The sequence below is a fragment of the Phoenix dactylifera genome, chromosome 15 (assembly GCF_051530095.1).
Source record: "Phoenix dactylifera cultivar Ajwa chromosome 15, Ajwa_hap1_PhDact_Kaust_v1.1, whole genome shotgun sequence".
Classification (NCBI taxonomy): domain Eukaryota; kingdom Viridiplantae; phylum Streptophyta; class Magnoliopsida; order Arecales; family Arecaceae; genus Phoenix; species Phoenix dactylifera.
Genome location: NC_143204.1, coordinates 18592865 through 18610548, shown reverse-complemented (window position 1 = coordinate 18610548; position 17684 = coordinate 18592865). Strand labels below are relative to the sequence as shown.

Here is a 17684-nt window from a genome sequence, read left to right as displayed (position 1 = left end):
GGCTTTTGATATTGGACCCGAACCCAATCCAATAAATGATCGGATTAGGTTGGGTCAGGTCTACGAAAAATATTTTTGCCCCAACGGGTCGTTTGGATCGAGTTGAAGTCACGTAAAATCTCGACCCAACCCAAAGTATTGGGATTCAGATCCCCCATAAATTACAATTCGAATCCATGTCTATATTTGTTTAAATAAATTACAAAATCCCCCATAAATTAGGAGTAAATTATATTTATACCTAATAGTTCGAAAAACCTACGCTTACCCTTGAGGTTTATTTTTATCCAACACTTTAACTCATAATTTAACAGAACATTAATCCAGTCATTAACTTTTAATGGGACCCAAATGATACATGAGAAAAAATTTCAAAAATGACCAAAATATCCTTAAGTGATATAATAGTTACCTAAGAATATAAGAAAATATATATATCCTTCTTCCCCACTCAAGAGCAATTTCGATTTTTCACATGAGGTAAACGGTTTCACTAATACAATTAATTTAACCAGATGTGTTAGCGTACGTTTTACAAGCTATTGAATATTAGTGTAAATAAACATAAACCTTGGAGGTTGTAATTTATTCTATTTGTTTATTAATAAGATGTCAGGAAGAAAATTTATCAAGCTGAATTTTGACTGCCACAAAATTATTTACTAATATAGTCAAAACTTTATGAATTAATATTTATTTAGAACTGTAATCTACTTTCAAATTTTAATAACCTCAATGGCTAGCTTTTTTTAAGGTAGTAAAATTAGTTTGAGCTTTTTTTTTCTTTCAAAAAAAAAGAGGAAATGATTTAGAATATTTTTATTAGATTAATTTGGGTTAGGAAACCCAAAATAGATTTATAAAATGTATGGTTCGGAACGGGTAGGATTAGGCAGGGTCAAAGTTTATTAAATCCAGATCCAATTTGAAATATGAAATGGGTCTAATATTTAACCCGACCCATTTACGTCCTTTTCTGGGAGGCGCATCAGCGCATGGGTGCAAACGATGGGATTGTAGGGTCCAAGTCAAATACCCAGGATTGGGAGTTTTGTTTCTGGTTTTGGCCGCATACGTTTTTTTATGGCATGAAAACGGATTACCAGCCGTTGACCAAGAAATCAGAGTAGCTATCATGTCCCGATCATACAGTCGGCAAGCCCTTTTCCCATTGCATTCGCCCTGCAAACAATTCACCGGGAAATAGCAGCTGGCCCGGACGCTAGCGAACTCCCCAACGGTCAACGCAAACCCAAACACCACCACACCAACCCCCAGAACCTTCCCATTTCCAGCTCATGGACACAGAACCCAGCCCAGATGGCCACCCCATTCGTCGTCGTCCTCCTCCTCCTCCTCTATCCCTTCACCTCCTCCGCCGCCGTAGTTGCCACCGAATTCCTCTACCCCAACTTCACCGCCACCGTCATCAACTACGTCGACAACGCCGGCGTCTTCCTCACCTCCCGCAACGCCACCTTCAAAGCTGCCATCTACAACGCCGGCCAGCAGCCGTCCCATTACTACCTCACCCTCCTCCACGGCCCCACCAGCACCCCCGTCTGGTCCGCCAACCGCAACTCGCCCATCCCCAACGATGGCCTCGTCATCCTCTCCCCTGTCGGTCTCTCCGTCGTCCACCCCAACGGCTCTCTTTTATGGTCAACCCCTCCCCTTCCCTCTCCAGTCCGGGCCCTCCGCCTCCTTGACACCGGAAACCTCCTCCTCGTCAACGCGTCCAACGCCTCCCTCTGGCGGTCCTTCGATCATCCCACCGACACCCTCCTCTCCGACCAGCCCCTCCGTGCCGGCTCCTCCCTCACGAGTCCGGTCTCCGATACCAACTTCTCTGAGGGGGACTACCGGCTCACCGTCACCACCAGCGACGCGGTCATGACATGGAAAGAGTCTCAGCAATACTACAGCATTTCCACCGACGCCCGCTCCTTCAAGGACGACAACGCCGACATCTCCTTCATGGTCTCCAACTCCACTGGGCTCTACCTGTTGTCAACCAATCAAAAGGTAATTTTTCACGTGTTTCTCGCAGCTTCGAGCTTCCGTATTATGAAGTTAGACTCTGCCGGCCGATTTCAAATCATTAGCTACTCCGCGGCCAACTCTTCGTCGAGCTTGGATGATAAATTTGTCGCGCCGAGCAGTGACTGCGACCTGCCGTTCTCCTGCCAGACCCTCGGCCTCTGCAACACCGGGGCGAACGGCACCTCCTGCACCTGCCCGGTTCTCTTTGCGGCTTCAAAAACCGGCGGTTGCTCGCCGGCCGATGATTCCCTTCTGGCCTCCACCTGCGGGGCCAATTTCTCAATCTCTTATCTGAGCCCAGGGAGCGGTATCGTCTACTTTGCAAACAAATTCATGGTGCCAATAACCGTCGGCCAGGGCATATCGGCATGCCAAAGCCTCTGCTCGGGGAATTGTTCATGTGTTGCTTTCATCTACAGGAATTCGTCAAGATCTTGCTACCTACTGGAGAACCAGTTAGGCTCCGTCTTTAACAGCAAAGATGGTGAAACTGCGAGTAGTATCTACGTCAAGACCCTGCTCTCCGGATCGCCGCAGCCGATCTCCGGGAAGAGCACGTCTAGACATCTCATCCCCATCTTGTTGCCAACCATAGCTGCATTCCTGCTCATCATTGTTGTGATTTTCATGGGAATTCTTTGGTGGACGAGGCAGCAGCAAAGGAAGAGAGGTCCCAGCATAAGAAGATCAAAATCAGCGGTGATGAAGGAGATACAATTAGGCCGGCAGAAGTCAAGGACGATGGTGGCGACAGCAGGAGATAAAGGAAGGTCGTCCGGCAACCATGAATCAGACGACGACGACGACGACATATCGATCCTGGGCCTTCCGACAAGGTTCACGTACGCTGAACTAGAAGCGGCAACATGGAACTTCAGGACTAAAATCGGGTCCGGCGGGTTCGGCGCCGTGTACAAAGGCGAGCTGCCTGACGAGACCCTCGTTGCCGTGAAAAAGATCGACAACGTGGGCCTCCAAGGCAAGAAGGAATTCTGCACCGAGATCGCAGTCATCGGCAACATCCGCCATGTCAACCTCGTCCGGCTGCGGGGTTTCTGTGCCGAGGGGACCAAGCGGCTGCTCGTCTACGAGTACATGAGCCGGGGATCCCTCGACCGATCGCTGTTCGGCGTCGGGCCGGTGCTGGAGTGGCAGGAGCGGATCGATATAGCGATCGGGGCGGCGCGGGGGCTTGCATACCTGCATACAGGGTGCGAGCACAAGATCGTTCACTGCGACGTGAAGCCCGAGAACATTCTGCTCGACGAGCGTGGGCAGGCGAGGATCGGCGACTTTGGGCTGGCGAAGCTGCTGCGGCCGGAGCAGTCAGGATTGTTCACGACGATGCGGGGAACGAGGGGGTACCTGGCGCCGGAGTGGCTGACCAACTCGGCCATCTCGGACTGGACCGACGTGTACAGCTTCGGGATGGTGCTGCTGGAGCTGGTTAGGGGGAGAAAGAACAAGTCGGTGGTGCCGAGCGAGGGGGAGAGCGAGTCGGCGGGGTGTTCGGAGTCGACAGGGTCTGGTGGCGGCGGCGGGGGGAGGTATTTTCCGATGGTGGCTTTGGAGGCGCACGAGCAGGGGAGGTACGGGGAGCTGGCGGACCCGAGGTTGGAGGGGCGGGCGCCGGCGGCGGAGGTTGAGAGGGTGGTGAGGGTGGCTCTCTGCTGCCTCCACGAGGAGCCCGGGCTGAGGCCGGCCATGGGGAGCGTGGTGGCGATGCTGGAACGGACGGCGGAGGTGGGGGAGCCAAGGGTGGAGTCGCTCAACTTCTTAAGGCTCTACGGGAGGGGGTTCGCGGAGCCGGCGGGGAACGCGTCCTTGTTTGGTACCGGCGGTCACAACATCGGATCGGTGTGCAGCCCCGCGACGGCGACCAGCAGCGGGTCGCCGTCGTACCTCTCGTCGCAGCAGGTGTCGGGGCCCAGATAGCAGCAGCGTGTCTATGAAACGGAGTGCATGAAAATTATTCTTTTTTCTTTCAGTTAATTAAGAGGGTTTCGGCCGGAAGGGTTGGCAGAATAAAAATATTTAAAAGATTAATGTGTATGCCGTCTTCTTGTTGCTTATTAGTTTGTTCGACTAAGAAGTATATTGTTTTGATACACATAGGTTTGGAATAAAGCTGGTGTTATTGCAAGAAGGCCTATATTTGCTCTCTTTTTTTGTTGCTATTGTTGTTTTGTCCCTTAAAACATCTAGTTGGACATATTTATTTCTTAGTTAAATTTTGCTATGACCCACACAGAGACTATTCCACTACAGATTAATGGACTAACTAATTTGCTGACTGATTCAAAGAGTTAAGACTGACGATTCGATGATCGGGCAAAGATAGACGACAACTGTAAGCTCTATTATGCTCACTTGTTTAGGGTAAGGGGATTTTGAAGATTCTTATCTATCCTATATATAAAAGCACCAGCAATTTCTGCTTAGAGAAGCATTGTTCTTATCACCTGGTTTTGATGAAAGCTTTTGGATCAGTGTTGGATACCAACAATCGGATTCAAAGTCAGAGTTTGAATCCTATTCCTATACATGACCTCACCACTTCCGACCTTATATATATCTTAGACCTTATCTTAATCTTAGTCTTAAATCTTATATATATATATATATATATATAAGTATGAATTTCTTGTTAGCATCATCAAAGCTGTTTAGCAATCCAAATTCTATCTGACGCTTGGCTAATCCCTAAGGCCAAAGAGAGGCCACGGCCTCCTGAAGAAAATTAGGTTGTTCAAATATCCTCCATGTGGCACTTCGAATTCAATTTACACAAACCCTGGCTCTGTGCACGGCTTCGCTTTATTCTTGGTGCTATCTCTTTTTTTCTAATTTTGTTGGCTGCACCCACATTCATCATGTGTGAGCCGCCATTATATATAAAAAAAATAGACAAAATTATGTTAATGTGGGCTAAATATCTAAGTTTATTACAGCTATGAAAAGGCATAATGTATATTTACAGAAGCAAGTATCTATGATTTTGCACTTGGAAGTCCAGTCCAGTAATCAATTTCTTTTCATTTATTTATGAAAAACAACAGTAGAACCATTCGAGTCTTGTAGGAATAATGCTTCTTTTAGGAGCAATTAGAATATTGCTCCAAGCTCATATCCATTGCACAAAGATTATACATACCTTTTCTGAGTTGTCGAATCCAAGGTAAAGGGCATACCATCAAATGTATTGCTTCCTAATGTTGTATCATCAGAAATCATTTTATGCATTGTGTTTATAAACGCATAGATTTTGAACCTATGAATTATGTATGATCTAACAATTATTGAACAACAATTCTTTATTGATTTTTTAGTTTTTCGTATGTTAACTGTAAACTATGATTGAGTATTGGTAATTGGCTGTAGTTAAATTCTATTATAGATGAATCTTATAATATTAAAAATTGACAGGAAATCTGGAGTATATTTTATTATTTTTTTAATATACTTCAACTTTTATCATTTTTGCTAGCTCATTTTATAGGCTCCTTAAAAGAAAAGAAAAAAAGAAAAGACTCTAGTTGGCCAATCCCATGCGCTAAATCTACTAAGCTCTAATCTCTTCAAATCCTTCTTTAACAAGAAGTTTGAAGGAAATCTTTTGGTCCTGTTGATTCTCTCATATAAACATTTCAAATTTAATTAACTAGTTCTAGAGTTCAAATTAGAATATAACTTTGGTATCATTTTTATCTAATCCTCAATTGTACTCTTATCTTTCTTATAGTCAAGTTAGAATATAGCTTTGTATAAACATTTCAAATTTAATTAACTAGCTCTAGAGTTCACTTTGTTGATTCTTATTGCAGCCATTCCCTCTCTTACCTAATCAGCTTTGTAATTTAATTAACCAGCTCTAGAGTTCACTTTGTTGATTCTTATTGCAGCCATTCCCTCTCTTACCTAATCAACTTTGTAAACCCTCAACAGTTTGATGTGAGATAAGTAAATGCCTATGAACAACATAATCAACCTATTTTTAAATAAAAAGGCTATTCAAATAAGTTAAAAAAAAATCATATATATTATATTGAAACTAATTATATAATTAAACATAAATTTATTGATAGTTTTCTTGAAAACAAAAGCTATTGAAAATTTCTCCACCTATTTATTATGCAATTACATATGCTTGAATGATATCTTTCTACAGTAGTTTTTAAACAATTACAAATGATGATCGTGCTTAACAATCGCATTACAAGTAATTTTATTTTTAGAGGTATAACTATAACATAGATATTTCAAGTAATATACTCATATAATTTTGATAAAGCTTCATGCTTGAGATTATATTTGTCCTTCTACATGTGCATTTGCATATATATTTTCACAAATTCTGTAACAATTCATGAAAATCCTTACTTAAGAGTTATCCCTTGATCTTCCTTCTCAAAGTATAAATTAGGATTCTTTTCTTATAGAAGTTAGCACGGTTTAAGCTTTTAAGGGAGGAATTTAATCAAAGTTGTACTAAGTATTGAAAAATTGATGAATTTAGCTCTTTTTATATAGCGATATGGCAGAAAAACTAATTTTGAAGGATAGTTTAAATAACTATGTCATCCACCATCAGGTTCAACAATCTCTATCAATACTCATTCATGAAGATTTGGAGACTTCTATGCATGGAGTGGTTAAATATGGACAATTTAATTCATATTGTACAATACCTTAACCATCAAATGTGGTGTATACTTATTGGTAGTAGTAGAGATTGTTGATAGTGACGGACAATATTGCAAATTGTTAGTGGTGGTGAGTTATAGTGAAGATCGTTCATAGTGAGGGTGAAGATTTTCAATGATAGTGGGTATTTATGGAGATCGGCAATAGTGGTGGTGGTGAAAAGTTATAATAAGTATGAGCAATAGTAGCGATTGACGATAGTGATAGTGGATTATAAGAGGTTTTTGTTGAAGATGATCATAGTAGAGATATACAACAATAGTAGATATCGAAGATGATAGTAGTGGATAGCATTAGTGGTGAAGATCGATAATAATGGACATGATAGAAGCCACCAATGGTGGTGGTAACTTTTCTCTATCATATTCTTTTCTCTTAAGCTATTTTTTTTTTATTTTTACATTTTATTTCATATACATCATATATTCTTATCCTATTCTCTCTCTCCTACCTATATTTTGAGATAGAGAGGCATGTCAATCCATAACTTGGGAGCATTGCCTTTTCTAAATTTAGAAAAAATAACAGCTATTGCAAAAAAGTGAAAATAGAGTAGTCCTTTTTTTTGCAAAATTTTCATATATGACCTTTTAGAAAATCCTCTGAGGCACATATTCTATTCAAGAGAGAGAAACAATAGTTGTGCATAGTTGGAAATAAAATTATATCTATCAAATAAAATTATAGAAATTCTTCTCATGCAATTACGACTATCCATACTTTTTGTTAAAGTGTATTGAGATGGTTGACATAGTGTTGTATATAATTTTTCATCTTAGTCGAGATCTTAATCTATATCAAATATCAGGCACCCCATGAATCTGATATATATAAGCATCTTGGCTTTATTACTTTAGCTTATATAAGTTGATAAAATCTGAGATATTTGCTATATTGGATAGTTTCAATCCTTTTTTTTTCTCTTAACTAAATTTTCTCAATCATCTAATTGTTCTTAATCTCAGATTTATCTATTACCCAAGATTCCTATATTTTGGTCCGAAAATATCAATTCTTCCCTTCCAAATTTCCCTGCTCATCATATCAGTCGGGATAAATCTAGATCTAAGCACACTCACAAAGTTGACTGAGAAATGGAGTTTTAGAAGCCTCAGCCTCGGTGCTAAAGCTGTTATAGCAGTTATTTTACTTCCAAATATATCCAGAAAGGAGGTGGACATAACGGCCGTTATTTTTGTTGCAGCAGTTTTGGAGGGGTCCGTTATTTGCTGATAACTGCGTTATTTGTGACCTTGGGAGATAGGGAGACGAAAAGAAAAAGAGAATCCGAACACCGGGAGCAACCCAGAGAGATGCGTGGAGTGGGCGGCCCGTTGCTCTGCATCGGCGATCTGCTGAGCGACGTAGCCGACGACGATGGCGGTGGTGATGGGGGCGGCGACGAGAGCCTCCCTCCCTCCTCTCCGACGGCGGTTCCTCCTGTCCCCCTCCGACCATCCGATCTCCACCAACTTTTCCAGGTCATCCCTCTCCCCCTCTTCGTACCTTCTTAACCTACAATATAATTGATGACAAAGATCTCAAAAACCTCAACTATTGTCTTTAAAGACGGGGTTGCATGCTTTCTTTTGTTCTTCCCCCTCCTCTGTTGTACTCAGGGCCCGTTTGGTTTTTTATTTTTTCTAATTTTGTTTTCAAGAACCTGAGATGTCAAATGAAGTAGACTGAACAACATGTTTGATGAAGCCCTTTTGTTTTCCGAAATTGTTTGTAAAATCTCTAGAGCGTTGGGAATCAAAGATTTATTGCTCTCAGAAAAGTGCGTTGATGAAGACAGGGAATAGCAAGTTTTGTGCAAATGGTATCTTCAACATCAATCTACGTTTGGTATTTCACTAATTTGTGGAGAAAAAAATAACGACAACAACGATGCCAAACAGGTCCTCATGGAATTTGAACCAACTAGCAAACGGTCTGATATAGTTCCAGGAAAGATTTATAGCTTTTTAGGTTTCAAACTCAGGAACGGGTTCTGGCCTTTAGCATCGTAATTTGGCCATGTTAGGGAGAATGAAGAGTAGTTTTGCTCCAGGACTGTTTTGGATTTTTTCAGAACCTATAGAAATTTGTGAGAGCAGGGTTGCTTTTTGAGGGTTTTGTTAGAGATGGAATATTTATAGAGCTTGCTAGCGCATAATTGATTTGTTAGTATAGGAGAATAGGAGGTGACATGGAGACATCTAACTTGAGGGTTTGAGAATTTTCTGTATTTTAGCATTGCCAGCTTCAATCTAATGCTTGGACTTTACTCTTTTTGTTTGCATCTTCATGTGGTGGCAAGGTATGGGAAAAGTGTTAAACTCAGATAATAAGGGCGAGGATCATGTTAGGTAGAAGGTCTTGAATTCAGCACATACCTTTTATACTGTTTTATAAGAAAAAATCAGCTTTACCTTCTTTGGATGCTCATTTGATGAAGTATCAATTGCAGCACCAAGTACTGTTGGTTGTTGGAGTTTCGGAATTTCTCGTGTTTAGCATTCCATCTCATTAAGGTCAAGTATCCAAGCAATGATTATATTCATTTTTTGAAATATAACTAAAAATCATATTTAATCATATTTTTCGTGGGCTTTCCTCAATTCATTCAGGTCTTCTAAAATCCTTATTTCCTGTCTGATGAAACTTCCCTGATGTCTTCCCTTCTTTTGCTCTCTCAGCCTTCAAGACATATCTGAGACCCTACTACTAACTGAAGGCTCCATTTTTATTTTGTTTCAGATGTTGATATCATGTAAACTCAATTTTTTGTCACCTTATTGTTTATTGTTGACCTCTCAAACTTCCTTTAATGCATGCAGTGGCATTTAACTCTTATACTTTTTTGGTTTACCATGCATACCGCAAAACATTTTTGGTCCCATGATGCTTAATTGACATAATTGAACCTTTCTATTGTCCAACATTTGAACCAATAGTTTCTTCTGTTTGCCTCAAATTTGTCACCTCCCTGCCCACGGGCCAAAAAAAAAAACAATCTTATGTTGTCTCATCAAAGTCTGACGATCATACAACCCTAAGTGCATATCCACTTAATGCATGTTCCTTCAGATAGATCTGCATTGTTTCTTTTGTATTGCATCCAAGATAATAATAGAATATATTCTCCCTGATTTTTTTTAAAAAAAAGAATAAGATGGGCTCTTGCCCTTGAAAATTGGTTGAGACCTACACTAAAACTATATATTAAATCCTCTATTTTAGTTCTTCGTATATGTGGGCTTTTATATTCTGAACTTCTAATTATTGATTTCACATTTCCAATTTAAAATTCAATTTTATCCAAGGTACATACACCATTAGTGGTGCTGACATCACCAGAACTACATGGCTTCATGAGGATCTTTTTATCATTTTTACATGTCTTTTTTAAAATCTTTTTTCCTTTATCTTTGTTTGTTAGGAGATGACATTATCTTATGGATGAAGTTTACATCCATATGTTACAGTTAAGTCAAGCCCACGATAGTCTTCGGTAGAGCACCTAATCAAAATACTGATCATAGGATTTTAAAATCAAATAAAAATGAAACCTAAAGCAGCAAGTATCAAGATCAGGCTATTCTAAACCCTAATCTCAATCAGTCTACCTAGTCATTATTTTTTATGACTACCCTTCACCTTGGTCAATCATCAAGTTTTGTAGTCATAACATCCTCCTTTCTTTATTCTAATATCCCAACCTTCCCTTTCTCTATTCTTCTTTTTTTTTGTTATACCCCAACCATCTCAATCTCTATTCTGTATTCTTCTTCTCTCACTTATGCTTTCCTTATTTTCTCTACTTCCTTATTCATCTCCCCCCTCCCCCTTCCTTTGTTCTTATCCATAGCATGGTTCCCATGTCATCTCCATATCTTCCACTACTTTACAAAGCTTGTGAGCATGAGAGTTTGTTGTAAGCATGGGTTTGGTTAGATCTTTCCTTAGTTGTTGCATCTGCTTTCCCTTTTACCTTTCTTTATCCTTTATGCAATGTTTCCTTCTTTCGCAATCCAAACATTTACAACTAGGGTTTTTGTGCGGTCTTCATTTTTTCTTGATAGGATCATCTACTTGCTGCTGAGTGTTTGGGATTTGGTTTTTGCTTGGGTTGTTAAATGGCTGTTATTGTTCAGAGTGATAAGACTTTTACTGGCTGTGATCATGCTATTTGTTTAGATCATGTTGGTTTCTGGATGCCAACATTTTAATTGTTGCACGTGTAATTGTCCTGAATATTTGAAATCTGGTGGGCCCAGTTACCTTCTGTTTAAAATTGCATAATGGGATTCACATCAGGCCTCACAAGTTCCCCAAGCTACCTTAAGTTGCATCAGATATATTTTCAAAGCAGGTTGTTCGAGGGTTTTAAGATTTTTTTTCCAGATTTAGATGTAGATTTTAGAATTTTGCATGTTGTCTGAGAGTTTAGTTTGGACAAAATAAAGGGCTTGGGTTTTTAATTCAAGTACTACAGGTTACTTCTTAATCTTTGGATTTAGTGCAATATTGATTGGAGATTGTTTTATCAGGTCTCCTAAGAGATATTTTGATTGTAGATTGTTTTATTGATTTATTTTTGTTGAATTTGTGCATTTTTAACATGCTGTCACAGCATATTTTGGTCATAGCCCATTTTATTCATTATTTTTGTATAGTTTGCACGTTTTGCATTGTAGAAGCTTCTAGTGATTGTGTAATTTTATGGTCTTGAGTATCTTAGGCCTTAATTTATGCTTCCATCATTTTAATGGCTGATCAAGGATTAATCGTTGATCAAGGAGGCTTCCAGCCAAGGACTTTTGATTGTTTAAATAAACACGAGGCTATGTTGAGGCAGCTAACTGAATGTTTGTGGTGGCTTAATCTGACAGCTGAGAGGCCCTGAGCATTGCATTCTGCCCAAAAACTGTATCCAACAGGCAGGAGACCAGCAAGAGGCTAATGTCTTAGGTTTATAGTCAAACCTTGCCACTATTGATGGATTTGATTGTGATTGTGACTCTTATGAGGAGCACTGTTAAGGGATAGAGAATAGGTTAGCGGGAGCTTCAGAGTAGTCTTGGGACTACAGGATTAAAGTCAAAATTATGATTATCAAGTTTGTTTGGATCTAGATGAGTTTTCAGTGCATGAACTTGTAGATGACTAGAAAGTAATAGTAGTTACAGTGAAGCTCAAGGGAACTGCTCCAATATGGTTTGATATATCCTATAAGATTTGGTTAGGCAGGCAAGTGGAAAACTGTCCTAAAATGAAGAAACTGAGGAAAAAATACTTCCTACTGATGACTAAGTAATCATATTCCAGCAGTTCTTTGGTCTGATGGAGGTAAATAAATTTGAAGGAAATGCCCCATTAAATTTTGCTTGCTGATCTCGAGAATGTACTTGAACAGAATGAAGAGCAAGCCAGTGCATGTTACATTGCGGGGGATCGAGTGATTAGATCTAGGTCGGTAGCTTTACATATGTTGGTTAATGTTGATGATGCCATTAATGAGCAGCGAAGGCTGAGACGTTTACCTAACAATTTCATGAAATGGATATTACAGATTAAGGGTCAACCAGAAGGTTGCTCATGGTCTTGCTTTTGATAGAGGCCACTGTATCTCACCACTAGTTAAACCTGTTATTGGAGCTTTTGTTAGTGATGTAAGTAAAGGACATGGAATTATGCCTTCGGTCCTAAAATAATGCCTTTATTTTATAAACATAAAATAATGCCTTTAAGAGCCTTATATGTGGAATGGTTGGAAAACAATAAGGAAAGTGTCCACTTAGAATATACACTCCTTAAACACATTTGGCGGATCGTGCTGATGTTGAAGACGTGGAGTATTAGAGGGACGAACATGCAATGAATGATGAAGCCATAAGTTGGAACTTGAGGAACTTGTTCTTGAAGCCATCTTAAATACAGACAACATTAGGAATGTCTTAATGATTCATTTGAGTACTTGTGGTCCTTGAATTCATCAATAAGCGATTAAGGCTCAATATCTTGCATTGCAACTAGGAATTCATCCACCATCATAATGAGCAAGAACCTTACCTTTTATGAAAGGGTTAACAAACTCAATTTGAAAATTCAGAGGTGAATGGAGCATTCATCATTTCTTTGATTCAAAGGGGCTAAACTTCTTGTCAGGGTGATTATCAAGTGTACTCCAATTCTGCATAGATGCAGTCAGTTACCTCACTCATGATATTTCACATTTGATTGGTCTCTCCTTGGATTTTTAACAATTAGCTATAACATGACTAGGAGAACATGTCCCCCTTTATTAAGGATGGCATGGAGATGGAGTGGATTTTTGTTGAGAATGCTTTGAAGCCACCAAAGGTTGTACAAAAAGCCTAAGACAATGCCTTTTCAATTTAATTAGAGTGGAAGAACATGCCTACATTTCTTATCTAGAGCCAATTCAAAGATGCATGCAAGCCAAGCCGATTAGCTTACACCCTCATGGCCATGGAGGAAGTTGAGGGTACTTGTTTCCTCCTAAGGTTCAAGTACTACTAATATAGAAGTATAGGGAGCTGCTCACAATAGAACTTCTTAATGGCCTTCCATACATAGAGACATCCAACATTGTATGAACTTAGTCCAGGGCTCAAGCTTAGCATACTTATCTTTTATTAACTAGGATGCACATGCAAAAGCACCTGGCTGTCAATGGTTTTGGATATAAAGTAACTTAATTAAATTCTAAATTTAAAAACTCTATATTAACTAACTACTAATTGTTGGGAAGAAAATGGTTACTGTGAGGGAAGGATCATGGGTTGTGGAAATGATAATGCTAAAGAGTTTTTAGGATTAGAGTTTCTGCGGGGTGGAGTAAGAGAGAGAGAGATTAGCATAGCTGGACATGAAGATTAGGATTGAGTGAGGACACCATTTAATAGATTTAGGGTATTGTGGAAAATATTCCCATTTTCATATAGTGATAAAATTGCATGATCCAACAAAGTATCAGGAATTGCATCACTATGTCATAGAGCTGTTGTGAAGGGAAATATTCGTGAGAATGTGTCCTTATGCTATCCTTACACTCCCTAATCTGAAGAAAATATAGGACTTGCAGAATCTGCTTTGATAATTGTGCTGTCAATGAGATTACTTAGACTAATCATGCCTTTGGTTTGCCTAATTTGTTTAGCTGTTTCATACATGCGGCAAACCAAGTCCTACATCCCTTCGCTAGAGTATTTGTTCTTGTATATCTTGATGATATCCTCTTGATGTCTCTCTTGAAACACATTTTGCATAAATAGGAAATCTTGAAGTAAAATAAGTTTTCTATGAACCTCAAGGAGTGCACTGAGTAGTTAAACTTCTAGAGGTCTATCATGTTTGTGGATGGAATTAAAGTTGACCTTGTAAAGTTGGCTTTGTTCCTGGATCCCTTAGTGATATGAGGTGCTTTTGTGGATTTACTTCATCTTATTAGCCATGAGCCATTTATTCACAATTTTAGTTTCATGGTTGTCTCTCTTGCTGACTGCATCCAAAATCGCATGCTCACGTGTGCTCCTAAAGCTGAGAATAGCTTCAATCTCATTAAAATCAAGATGGTTAATGCTTCTGTTCTAGCACTTTCAGATTTTTCAGGTTTTTGAGATAGACCCTGATGCTCCGATGTGGGTATTGTTGCTACTTTTAGGAATGATACCTTGTGGCTTATATTAGCAAGAAGTTGAGTGATGCACACTACAGATACCTGAAATACAAGTCAGTTTTGTTTTCACTCAAGTTCTCAAATATTGGAGGTGTCACCTGATCCAGAAGGATATTACCTGAATCTTGACCATGAGACACTACACTATTTTAACTCCAGTTCATTATAAATAAGTCATCAAAAGAGACGTTTCTACAGGATTATGTGTTCAATCTTAGGTACAATTTTGTGGTCCTGGGCCACATAGACAATGTATTAAACAGTAAATTTTCTTGTTAGGGACCTTGCTTTAGATGGCTTTTCTGATTGTCCAGGAACAATATTCCAGTGATCTGTATTTTGGTCCTAAATTGGAGTCTTGCTAGTTGAAAAGGATCAACTCCAATGCTTCTTGTGTTGTCCAAGATGCATTTCTTTTCGGAGTTGCACAACTATCCATCACAAGAGCTTGTTGAGGGGTTCTCACCAATTAGTTGCATATTATGGGATGGGAGGTCATTTGTTTGACAGAAGACCCTAGCACTTGTAGAAGAATGATTGTTTTGGGTAAGATGTGGAGCGATGTTGCTTGGCATGTTGATCGCCTTATACTTGTTTCTTAAAGATAATCACAGTATACAAGTATATGCATGTTCAATTCGTGGCTCTCCTTGGAAGGATGCTACCAGGACTTTGCCTCAGGACAGCCCACAACAGCTAGGAGAGTTGTTTCAATTTCTATGGCTACAATTACATTAACTGAATCGATTATTTTATTTCTTGCATTTTATATAGTGGAATTATCTGAATAGTTTTTGTGTCTAATAGGAACACTAGATTTTGAGTCATGTTTGGAGAACTTTGTGGTCTAAGATTGGGAGTATTCTACAAGTCAGCAACACATATTGCCCCATACAAATGGCCAAACAGAGGTGGTCAATCATAGTTTAGGTAACAATGGGATCTGATTCATGTGATCCTGCCACAAGCTGAATTTGCCTATAACAAAATCATGAAATGTGATTAAACAAACCCGCATTTAAGTCTTTTTATGGTCATAACAATCCATATCTTCTTGATAGTATGCCATAAAAGGAAAAGTGCTATCCCGATGCTGATACTGATGCTCATATCCCAAACATTCGTGGCCCAAAAGGAAGTGTTGGAAAAACTATGATTAAGCTATGCCAGGTAAATTGAGGCAGCAAATAAGCATAGGCGAGGGAGGATCTTTGCTATTAGCGATGAGGTCTTGGTGCATTTCAAGACAGGCCTACAAGTTGGATTGACAGAAGTACTGGTCATTTTTCATCACAAAGAAGGCACCAATGACTATCTTATGATTGATATACGCAGTTCCTGGGTCTTCAACATTGTTGACCTATTTAAGTTCAGGGGAGATGTTTCAGCACAATGTGAAATCTATGTTTTGCTATTCATGGTGGCACGGTAACCTGCAGATGATCAGTTGGAGGACAAGACATTGTCAATGGTGGAGGTGAAGTACGATTATATAACTGATTTCCAAATTGATGATAGGATGATGCTTCTTTTCATGTGCATATTTTACTTTCCATTTTGCAGTCATTGTCAAACCTTACATCAACCTTCATCAATGTATTTCAACCAGGACAGTTATGTCTTGGGAACCATAAATATCTTTTAGCTTGAACAAGTGGTTTGGACATTTTGCATTGTCATTAAAATTGTGCAATGCCTGGTTTATATGCATTCTTTGCAAACAGCTCAGCATCATATCTTTTATTTGTTTCGATGTCTTCAAAATAAATAGAAAGATCTCCTGCTTTTGTGTGCATCAGGAAAACTACGGTCAGTTGATTGAGTCATTAGCAGGGACTGACCACTCGTGGACAGATCTAACACTAAAGGTGCGATAATTGTTTCTCCTAAGAATGATCTGTTCTGTGCATTAATTTCTTCTTTCTTTGTTAAAACCCACCTGATTATTCTTGCTTGTATCCTAGCTATGTGCCGCCCTGAAGACAGCAGATAATTTGGTCAGTTCTGCCAATTCAAATGTTGGACTATTACTAGAAAAGGTGGCAGTACTCGAGAGTATAATAAAGCGAGGCGATTCTGCTGTAGCAATAGCAAAAGATATCCAGATTATGCAGGCAAATAAGGAGGCGCCTTTTACCATTATTGTGGATGACAATGATGGGGGGGCGGGACAGAAGAAGTAGAAAACATTGTCTGGTTTTATGAGTTGTGAGGTTTTGGCTAGATGCAGGTACTAAAATTATGACATGAGTTGTGTATTTTGCCATCGTGGCTGTTCTGCTGTATTATCTTCCATTTAGAAACCATTTGGTCAGCGAAGTTGCAAACTCATACAAACATTAAAATGCATGGCATGAAAAGCAGCCACTACACCTGGAATGCTACTCCATGGGTTTAAGAACTTCTGTACAATGTATGTGATGTCAAATAGTTTATCCACGCAACAGCCATATACACGAAAGTAACCCAGATTGTTGGATAAATGAGCTTATGTCATGTTTATTCATGCTTCAGTCAGAGTACTTGTCTGCCTTCAGAGAAAATTTAGTTTCATTGATAAGGAACGACTATAACTTTATTTATTTGTTTATTTATTTCGGAAAATAGTAGTCTTTTAATAGTCTGATTTTTGCCTCAATAGTTGATCTTGAAACCTGCATAAGTGTTCTTAGAAAAACTAGAACATGAACCCCTAAGTTCAAGACTAGGATGTCGGAACCATACAATTCCAGTTAATAAATTGATTATAAAAAGTATCATTCATTTTTATTTCTTTGGAAATAACTATTCGGCACCATGCCTTCAAGCTCGCTCCCCTCAACCAAACGTACTTCTCAATATATGCGATGCAGTTCAGATAAACTTAGATATCATTATTTCTACAGCAAGCTGCTTCTCGATTGCAAATCACAGCTTGCCATCGTAAACAGCAGCAATCGTGCTAAAAAACAGGGGCTAGACAAAATACTTCCGCTCGTATCTGCATGAAGCAAGAGAAACCCGTAAAAGGTCCAACTAACAAATTTGTTGGATATGCTTGCAGTCCTCCAAGGCTTTAACAGTCATTTAGCATCATTATAAACCAAGCCTCTTAAACCACGCAATCAGAGTTCCGATGCACAACCCAGTACATGCAAGTCCACACTACTTACCATGACACGAGAAGCCACAGTTTGGACGAAACCCCCAAGTCCATGCAGATAGACCAGGGGGGTCTAAGCATCGAGGCTGGAAGCAATTGAGGCTGCTA

General features: G+C 39.5%; 1 protein-coding gene and 1 pseudogene across 2 annotated transcripts; both read left to right on the top strand.

Annotated features, from left to right (window-relative positions):
* The first annotated feature begins 1063 nt into the window (after positions 1-1063).
* LOC103712545 (G-type lectin S-receptor-like serine/threonine-protein kinase At5g35370 pseudogene) lies at positions 1064-4186 on the top strand (annotated as a pseudogene). The gene has a single exon (XR_016398582.1). The product of XR_016398582.1 is annotated as a G-type lectin S-receptor-like serine/threonine-protein kinase At5g35370 pseudogene (transcript).
* Positions 4187-7999: 3813 nt separating this feature from the next.
* LOC103712520 (histone-lysine N-methyltransferase) lies at positions 8000-16835 on the top strand. Its single transcript, XM_008799062.6, has 3 exons — positions 8000-8228; positions 16234-16302; positions 16399-16835. The coding sequence occupies exons 1-3, from the start codon at positions 8061-8063 to the stop codon at positions 16615-16617; spliced, it is 456 nt and encodes a 151-aa protein (XP_008797284.3). The 5' UTR covers positions 8000-8060; the 3' UTR covers positions 16618-16835.
* Positions 16836-17684: the final 849 nt, after the last annotated feature.